The sequence below is a fragment of the Glycine max genome, chromosome 16, assembly GCF_000004515.6.
Source record: "Glycine max cultivar Williams 82 chromosome 16, Glycine_max_v4.0, whole genome shotgun sequence".
In the NCBI taxonomy this organism is placed as follows: Eukaryota; Viridiplantae; Streptophyta; class Magnoliopsida; order Fabales; family Fabaceae; genus Glycine; species Glycine max.
In genome coordinates this window covers 27,984,982-27,995,714 of record NC_038252.2, presented here as the reverse complement: position 1 = coordinate 27,995,714, position 10,733 = coordinate 27,984,982, and the positions used below count along the sequence as shown (strand labels likewise).

Below are 10,733 nucleotides of genomic sequence, written 5' to 3'. Positions count from 1 at the left end.
CCGGTCTGAATTTAATAAATACCACAACTAAACCACAAGATTACGCATCAGTTCTGGATTTAAGGTTTTTATCAGTGTTACACGGTTCGTGGTATGGTTAGGTATGTGGCAAGGAACTTTTCCTGGTGCACAGTACAAGATGATATGATTATTCAGCTCATTATTTTAGATTGAAATTTGTTTAGGGTTTGATCACTATGCATAAACTTCAAATTATATTATTAAGTAATAAAAATATTATGATGCATGAGTCAGAAAATAACATAAGTAATTGAACAGGCACAAAACTAGCCACTGTTCATTGCTCTTTTTTTTTATTTTTTTTATCATTGCTTCTGTCTTTAGTAATGTTATGCATTTTGCACTTTCCACTGGTCTATTGTGTTCCCAGCCCTTCTCTCCCTCTAGCAGCCTTCATCTATCTACAGCTGCTGCCGTGGGAAAGTTCCCTGACTTCCTTGGCACATCCTTGTTCCTCTACCTTTCCTTCCACTTCCGTTCTTCTATCCCTTGGAATGCATCTCTGAACATTTTGGGCGTAAACAACCATTGGTCACCATAGATTCAAATGAACCATTTAATAATGGTTATTATACTAGCAAGTTATTGCTATTACTGAAAATTCAGAATGTTGTTTATTACATAGCAAAGCAAAACATCTGTTTGTGCCCCCTCCTAGAAAAAGTTCATCTTCCCTAATCAAAAGACAAAGAAAAGCCAGTCACTACTCTTAGTAATAACAGAAATTTTTTCCTTCTTAAAAAACTAAGCTAGCAATTAACTGCACAGGAATAAGAAAACCCACACCAAGTTTTCTATCACTTTCCAACCTGTTTGTCAAGGTTGTGACATACTAGCTTTGCTTTTGCAATATCTAATTTAAGTGATATTTTTTCCTTTACATAAAGAAAGCAAAAATACTGACAATTGAGATTCATAATAACTGTGCATACACTTGGACAATTACTTCCATTTCAAGAGTAGGATATATACATCTATAGAGGAGCACAACAAAATATCACAAAATTGCTACCTAAGTCATCTGATTTGTCAACTTCCACTCTTTGGTACAACATTCAAAGCCTCTTACCAAGTTCATTTCTCACTAACCATTCTATCTGGCATGTTAACAGCAAGTATCACACTCGAGTGAATAAACACTTTTGCAAAATGAGTTTAAACAATGTTTAGGGAAGAAACATATCCACTAAGAGGAGTGCTAGGAACACACTCCTTCAAATATGATCTGAGACCCACCAAATTTTTTCATTTTCAATAAATTTCAACCAATAAAGGAGAGTGTGCTCCTAGCATTTCTCTTCAACCAATGATCGCATCACAGGCATTATCAAATTAACATTAGATTTTACATATAACATCTGACCTTTAAATCGTGAAGAAATTTTAAAAGGAAAAATAAATTTGTTTAAATTTATACCCAGAAGGCACTATGGTACCTTCACATTCATTTTTGGCAAAGATATTGAACTCTTTAGAATACAATTAAATTCATAAGTTCAAAACTATTATCATACATATAACTATACCAAAAGGATACAATCTACTACTTGTGAATTTCCATCTGAGATTACAACCTCCGTTGCCTCCGTAGCAGCTGCAATAACAAATCCAGCCAAGCCGTAGCCAGAACCAAGCTCAATAACTTTTTTAGACCTAAAAGAATTTACATGCACACCAATGATAAAAAAATATATAAAAAAAATTATACCAGCAAAAGGTAACAGAAAAATAACAGTGAAAAGATGCTAGCTATACTCAGAGTAAAATCTTCAAGAAAGAACAAAATACAGTTTTCAAACCTGAATATATCTTCATGTGACAAGCAATAGAGAGCAAGAACATCTTCTGATGGCCAATTACCTGCAGAAGACATAATGGATTTATAAGCATTACACTGAAAAGGAAATGCCCAGAATTAATATTTAGAAATAATGAAAATCCTAAGTCTTTGAAACGATCAACTATAGTGTTTCAACCAAAATCTAGGAGCAGATAACATCATCATTTTCTTTTAAATAAAAAGGGTGACCCAGTGCACAAGGCTGCCGCCTAGTGAGGTTTAGGGAGGGTATGCTGATATATAGCAATTTTCTATATCTTCTGCAAATAACCTAAAGATTACTACTAAAGCTATATAAAAGACTAAAGAGAATAAGATAAAATTTCAGATATTTCATTCATTGATTATAATAGGTAAAGATGAGTATATTTATACAGTCTTAAATGATATCAATGGATAATAATTATCCAAATGCCAAATTCATATTATTCTAAAACAAGTAAAATAAAAACTACAATTATAAAATATAATTTTAACTCTATCCTATATAGTCCTTGGACCATTTTATTTTGGGCCAAGAGCCCCTCCTATCATATGTGTATGCAGTCTAACATCTGCCAATAGGGAGACAGTATGTAGGATTTGAACTTGTGACACTGCAAGGTCACAAGGATTTGAATTTATGTAGAATTTTTGGTGGAAGTGTTTGTAGCATTATTGTTATCATTGTTGTTATTTCTATGATTTCTCCGACTATTATTTGTTATTCTACCACTTCTTAACAATATACAACTTTCATTATGACTTGTTCTTAAGATGGAAATTTTGGCAAACTAATCCCACCGGGTGTGTCAATTTGTTAATCATAGAAATTGTATTTATTCCTCGAAAGGAAAATATTTTCAAGATAGTAAAGGAATTTTCACTGAATGGTTTTATTAACAAATAAGTGTTTAAAAGTGAGACATAGAATCTATTTTTTATTATGAATTCTTTTTGGTCAAATAAGCAAGTTCATCATTTTTAACTTAATAGATAATTATTTAATATTTAATGTAAATTACGATAATAATTTTGATAAATATATTCATTTTAGTTATAATTAGGTTGTAATTCATAAGATAATAGAATAACTTTTGATAAAAGTATTTTCGATTCAATAATTAGTTTTTAAGTAATTTTGATAATAATAAAAAAAATAGGGATTAGAAAAGTAAGATTTTGAAAAGAAATGGAGATTGGAAAAAGTAAGATTTATAAATGTATAATAAAATAAACAAACATGAATTCATAAAAATGATAGAATACATATACAATGACCTGCTGAACCTTAGTCAATTTCAATGTAGGTATGTTGATATTTTGAGGAATAAAATGATTGTGTATTAACCTCCTGAAATTAGCCATTAGTAGTTTTATTTATAGATTTACAATAATAATAGTCAAATTACATGATTTCAACACGTGTATTACAATATTTCTAAATACATTGATATAATATTAGTGATTTGTCTTTGTGTAACTTCTCCGCAACCGATGGTACTTTGATTTGTCGAAAATACTTTACTTTCCAGCACTTTCCAATCCCACGTGTTAATAAAGTTATCGAAAACAACATTCTTAAATAAAATAAGTTCTTTCAATTGCATAATCAAGTTTCTCGATTTTTTTTACATATCCTACTTGTTTTCGAAGCGTTTCCTTCATTCGTCTTTAAGCAATTACATCGGAATTTGATTTCCGTAACTTAATTAAATTTTACAATACAAAGATAACATTATCATACTATCCCAAGGACATTATGTTGAGAAATTTCTTAAGAGGTTAGGTTTGGTTACTATGACCTTAATCTAGTGAGTACTCCTTATGCTAACTCACAATTGAAAAAAAAAAACAGAGGAGACTATGTTGACCAAACTCAGTATGCTCAAATTATTGGGAGTCTACTGCATCTAATGAACTTTTTAAGATCAGAAATTGCATATGTAATAGGCAGATTGAGTAAATATACTTATAGTTCTGATGAAGACTATGGTATTGAGTATAGTAGATTTCCTGTTGTACTAGAAGGGTACAGTGATGTTAATTGGATCTTCAATTTAGATGAGACAAAATCCACTAGTAGTTATGTGCTCACACTTGGCGGTGGTGCGATTGCATGAAGATCAACAAAATAGTCCATAATTGCAAGATAAACTATGGAATCAAAGTTTGTAGCTCTAGAGTTGGCTGATAGTAAGGCTAAGTGGTTGAAAAAATTATTAGCCTATGTTCCTTTGGGAATGAAACCAACCTTGTCAGTGTCAATGTACTGTGATAACCAATTAGTGATGACCATCGCGAAAAACAAAACCTTTAATGGAAAAAGAATAGACATATAAAATTGAGACATAACGTGGTAAAACAATTCCTAAAGGATGGAACAATTACCATTGACTAAGTGAAGTTAGAAGGAAATTTGACAGATCCTCTAACGAAACCCTTAGAAAAGAAACTAATATACGAAACATTGAGGGGAATGAGACTTAAGTCACTTGAAATAAACAACCTTTGTAATTGGAGGTCCCATGAAGAAGGTTCATATAGGTCAGAACAAATCACTTGTTAGTTCTGCTAGCACTAAAATTAAATAATTTTAGTCCATTCCTATGGTGTAAGAAAGTGTTAGATACATTGCATTAATGAGAGATTAAACTTTATGTGATTGAGAGAAAGCTTGACAACATATAAAGTTTTTAATGATTTTCATATCCCTTATGGGTGGTGTATGATTTGCAATATACACTATATGAAATCACCTATATAAGTGTCAAGTGAGACTGCTTGTATGAGATTATGGCAAAATCTTTAGAGCACTCATGAGTACCAAACGCACGGATGACCTATTAGCGCAAAATAACGATAAGAATTGTGGGGGTGTAATGTGATTAGTAAACCACTAACATATATAAAGCTTTTTTGATTTATATAGCTTGCTACACCCACTTACGCTATGCATTACATTCCATCAATTTAGGATTGGTTCATATAACTTGGTACACCAAGCCGAAACATTATATCCTAACCAAAAATTTTGTTTTTTCTCTTTTTATCCTTTTAAAATATTTTTTTTTAAAAAAATTCCCTTTTAAAACCTTTTGAAATATGTGGGGGATTGTTGTGTCTTGTGAAGTATTTCAAAAGTTTCAAATCTCACATTGAGTAGTTTAGCCTTTCTCAAAAAGTTTATATATCTACGAGAGATAAGATGGGTTAAACTAGCTAGCAAGAGACAAAGATCTGGCATGAAATCAGACCAACTGGGCATTATATATAAATTCTTAAGAAAAATGTGTCTAACACACATCTTGAGTCTAACTCTTGCCTCATCATTCTGCATCACTCAGGTGCCATCACCAACAACTATTAAATTTTAGCTTGATTGGTTTGATAAGTGTCAACAAATATTTATTTTAATTGGTTTGAAAGCTAAAGCAAAAGAGATAAACTCATGTGTTCTGTTTTTTATTCATAAATTTTAGGGGTCAATAGCATTGAAGCAACACAGATATAGTTTTTTGTATGCTGCAATATCTCATAGCTTTTTACATCAGCAACTTTTTACTTCTTTTGTTTCAATACTCCATAAATGTGGTTAAGGAAGGGGAATTCAGTTTCGGAGAGTGCGATAGATGTGACGCGCAGGGAATTTACTCTTTACCTTTCATCTGATGACAACAACCACAATTTATTGACCCTCCAAGTTTAAAATCTTACCATACACTGTACCAAGGCTCCTCAGCCATGTTTATCCTTGAATCCATTTAACACATTATAACACGTGATAAAATAAAAAGTGAATAGAACACATTGAAACTATGCTGCGTCGCCAATTAAGTTATCCTATACTACAGTCCTATACTCCTATTTTACCTCTCCTTATATATAAAATTCTGTTTGTTAGAAGACGTGCAAATGAGGTGCATCATTCTCTAGCTAGGACATTTGTTAATAATCCTAGCCCTCATGTTTTCTCGTGTATGCCACACTATATTTCCAATTACGTTGCAATGGAATTGAATAAAGGTTGCTACTATAAATTTTTTTTAAAAAATCTTGTTTCAAAAAATGAATTTTTATTTAAAGTCACACTTTGAAATCACGATTTACTCATTTCTGCGTTTTTTAAAAAATTTATCAAAGGAATTTTAAAAAAAGAAAAATATGACTAAGGGATATATCTCAGTTGAATGAGTGCAAGTTATTCTAAGTATATTCAATTCATACAAATAAAAAAAAAAGGAAAAAATAACCTTATATATATATATATATTTTATGATAAAGGATCAAATTTTGAGTTTAGTCTCCATAAAAAAATTGTTGTTGGTCTCTAATAAAGTAAAAGTTTTGTTTTTCTTCCCAATTTTATATATTTTGGTACCTAAATTTATTTTTTTTATTTTGTACTTGACAAATTTTTATTGAATTAATTAACTTTTTAGTCCCTAATTTTATATGGATTTCACTTTTAGTTTCTCAAAAATATTTCATCCAACCTTATTTTTCATAAATTTGTTGTTTTATTTTTAATCATTGTCATTAAACAATGAAGTGACATTCATGTAAACATGTGAGGTGACATGTTACATAGACAATTGTTATGAACCTTGTCATAAAAAAAGATTTTTTTTCCAATTTCTGTTTTTAATACCTAAAAAAAGTCTTTCAAAAAGTTTTATGAGTTTGGTCAAACTTTTTTTAGGGTCCAAACTCAAAATTTGAATTTTTTTTTAAAAGGTACATGCCTTGAAAATTATTTGTTTGTTAAGTCAACAATTTTTAAATGATTTGAACTTAATAATGTAACATTCCATTAGGTATTTAAAAAAAATTGTCAGTACCAAAATTAAAATTTCCCTGTTTTATATGTACCAAAAAGTAACTAACCCAAATTTTAAATTAATTATAATCTCCAATTAACGATTTGTAAGTGTACTTTATCTTCTAAAATGTATTTTTCCTCACTTTGAGCCAAATCAATTTGAAAGGCTATTATTAGTTTTGTACTCATCTAATCAAATTTAATAAAATATTATCTAATCAATTTTAAATTAATCAATTATAATTAAATATTATCTAATAAATTTTAAATTTATCTAACGAAATAATATGATCTAATTATATCTAATAAATTGATCTCCGAATTATTTTTTATCCCACATTAAAATATGTATATCTTTTATCAAGATTAGAACAGGTATATCTAACAAAATTTACAAATATTTATTTTTTTTATCTTTATCTTAGATTTTCTTTATAGTAAACAACAAGTCAGAAAGAAAATATTGTGCATTTGATGGAAATAATTGTAAATATTTCTTTTCCATTTTTTAATTCATAAAAATAATTTAAATATAATTAAGGTAATTAGAAAAAATATACCTTCATATTTAAAATTTGAATAAATTAATTATTATTATCACATATGTTTTAATCAAGATAATTATAAATAATTAATTTTTTTATTATAATAAAAGGAAACAAGTATGAGAAACAAATCTTATGTAATTTATTCACATGTAAAAAATTTCAACACTATAAAATTAATTTAATTTATAATATTATTTTGTATAAAAATTTATGATATTAATTTAATTTAAAATCCTATAAAATCATTTTTACTTTAAAATCGTATAAAATAATTTTATGATTGAATGCTATTTTTAATAATATTTATATTATATAATTGAAATTTTTATGCTAAAAATTAATTAAATTTTAATTTTTAATATATTTATTATACAATAATATTTTATCTCTATGCTTAGTAACTTTATATATGAAAATTTTGTTAATTAATATTTATAAAATAAGGTTAAATAACATAATTATATGATAAAAAATTTAATATTAATTGATTAAATATACTTTTATTACAAAAATATTGCATATGAAATAATATTATAAATTAAATTAATTGTTATTGTATTGAATTTTTTTACTTAAATACATTTGAATAAATTGCATAAGATTTATTTCTCTTCCTTTTATTATAATAAAAAATTTAAATATTTGTAATAATGTTGATTAATGATAATTATTTTTTTATTTAAATTTCAAATATGAAGATATACTTATTCTAATGTTAGATTAAAAATAATTAAGAGAATACATTAGATATAATTAGATTATATTATTTTATTAGATAATATTTTATTAAATAAGTATAAAATTAATTAGATAATATTTTATTAAATTTGATGAAATGAATTGCTTATGATGATATAAGTTATTTGACATTATATTATTAAATAATACATAAATCAAAATATTTTCAAGTCACATCAATCCATTTGAAATACACACAAATGACAAAAAATTACTTTAACTAATAAACCGTTTGAAACAATTTATTTGAAAGAGATTGGGAAGATTGCTAAAATGGAATCCGACACACACCCCGCAGCTAATATCGCTATCTTTTTCTTTAGATGATGGCTTTCATTTTAAAAAGCAATCAAGCAAAGGTCCACTCAAACTATTCACACAAAATGTTGGAAGCTTTACATTCGCAAACACAACACGTTGCACCATAAAACCATTACTGGTCCAGGTACATACATAAGCAGCACCAAAGACATTTCTCGTCATGGGTTCTATTGGAATTGAGAGGTTTGTGGGATTACTTCTCTCTTAAACATTCTTATTTGCGGCTTAATTATTATTTTTCTTATATATAGTTTCGAGTCATACCCTTTACATGTTTTTTTGTTGAATATACCCTTTACATGTAGCATAACTGATAGTCATATTATTCATACAATAAATTTGTACAATATTATTTCTTCTTTTTATCTCCCTCCATTGTATAATTACTTATCTCATTCTTTCTATCTCTCAACGACCATGTATATGTAAATTCTTATGTTTAAATCTTTTGTTCAATTGAAGCATTTTTCATCATGGATGGTGTTTGTGCGGCTGTCTTTATTTCCATGAGGATTAGATGACTATTTCTTTTTGTTTTCTTCTTCTGTAGCTCGGGACCCGAGGTTGTCACAGTTGATGTACATGCAACCAAGGATCTGATCCAGACCAGTCATGTTTATCTGGATGTCAGGTAGCAAATTAATGTTTTGCTTTTTCTTTAGTTGGATGAGAATTAATAAGGAAAATTAATTTATTGGTTGAACTTCTGGGTCTATGTTTAATTACATTTACTTAATTATTTTTTCAAAAAGCTTAAATCTTTTGGTAATTTATAATAGGACGGTGGAAGAGTTCCAGAAAGGACATGTGGATGCAGAGAAGATCATTAACATTCCGTACATGTTTAATACACCGGAAGGTAAGGAATTTGCAAATTGTAGTGATGCTTCTGGCAATTGCAAATTGTAGTGATGCTTCTGGCAATTGCAAATTAAAATCTAGTGTTAGAATGTCAAATCTTGTGTTTTGGAGAACAGGCAGAGTGAAGAATCCAGAATTTCTTAAGGAGGTTTCATCTGCTTGTAAGAAAGAAGATCACATCATCGTGGTAACTTAAAAATTTTCATTTTGTGACACAAAACAATGCCTTCTACCTGTTCTTGGATGCTGGTTATTAAGGCTAAAGTTTCTTTCTTTCTTTTGTATGAAACAAATCTGTATTGTTATAGGGTTGTCAAAGTGGAGTGAGATCTCTATATGCAACTGCGGATCTTCTGACCGAAGTAAGTATTAATTCTAGTCAACTAGAAAAATGTTAAAAGAACACATCTTTTGACTGGACTATGTTAAAATTTATTAAAAATGATAAAATTTTGTGGATTACTCGTTATATTTAATGATTTTTTTTTCTTGATTTTATAATTTTTAATAAATTTTAAATAACTAGAAGTAGTGTGTTTACAGGAATATGTCAGATGCTGTTCCTAAATCCTAACATTTCTCAACTTGAGAAATATATTTCAAATTCTAGAAATACGTGCTATTTTTTTCTTCCCTTCTTCCTTTAGTTTGCTTTTGTGTTTGTGAAAATAATTTGATCCGAAGACCAACTATTGTATAAATTTAATATTAATCAACAGGGATTTAAGGATGTGAGCAACATGGGAGGAGGATATATGGACTGGGTTAAAAAAGAATTTCCAGTGAAAGCACCTTTGGAGTTGGTTAAAAACGAAGTGCCAGTGAAAACACCTTTGGAGTTGGTTAAAAATGAATTTCCAGTGAACCCACCTATAGTTGGTTAAAAAAGAATTGCCAAATTGAAAAAATTAAGGAGCTCTGATATGATCATTGCTCTTTGTATTATAGTTTCCATGGATGTTATTACGTTATCTTTCGTATTTACTACTTTCAGCTTGTTAATTAAGAAGACTATTAAGAAAACAATGTAATTGTATCTACTTAAGTGAAATAATGCACAAGGGTTACCTGCGTAAAGCCATTCAGAGTCTTTTGTTAATAGTCTGATGTGCATGCAAGATATGTGATGTTATGAATCAAACTCATGTATCATTCAAATAATTTTACTTTAATTTTAACGCATTAATTATTATTTTGTGTGCTGCTTGTATGATATTTTTTTTCATATAGATAAAATAAACAAACATTTAAAGGAAAAGAAAGCAGTGATCAGATTAATAACAACGAGTTTGTTAAGTTTTCCCGTGTGGCAACCATAATTTTTTTTCTTACCGGTGTGAGTAAAAATTAATCTCACCCGTAATATTTAATTTGTGATTGATCTAAGAAAATTTAGTAAAAAAATTAAAATTAAATAAATTATTTTTTCACATGTGAACGCTGTATATTACTAAATTATTACTTTAATTACGAGTCTTGACAATGGTAATTTGTGACACTATTACATTATCAAAATTTAGACAGTTATTATAATTATTATTTTTTGTTATGTCTCATTGTTTCGGTTTTTTTTTATAATTATCATTGTTACGTACAATATATT

General features: G+C 28.3%; 1 protein-coding gene across 2 annotated transcripts; it reads left to right on the top strand.

Moving 5' to 3' along the window:
• Nucleotides 1–8,295: 8,295 nt before the first annotated feature.
• On the top strand, nt 8,296–10,207 carry LOC100792251 (thiosulfate sulfurtransferase 18). 2 transcript variants are annotated; one of them, XM_003547878.5, is made up of 6 exons: nt 8,296–8,452; nt 8,820–8,900; nt 9,049–9,128; nt 9,247–9,317; nt 9,439–9,492; nt 9,850–10,207. In XM_003547878.5, exons 1-6 carry the CDS (start codon nt 8,430–8,432, stop codon nt 10,012–10,014), a joined length of 474 nt encoding a protein of 157 aa, XP_003547926.1. In that variant the 5' UTR covers nt 8,296–8,429; the 3' UTR covers nt 10,015–10,207. The 2 variants fall into 2 exon arrangements, with proteins under 2 accessions (XP_003547926.1, XP_040866397.1); XM_041010463.1 differs by lacking the exon at nt 8,296–8,452 and adding an exon at nt 8,542–8,694.
• Nucleotides 10,208–10,733: the final 526 nt, after the last annotated feature.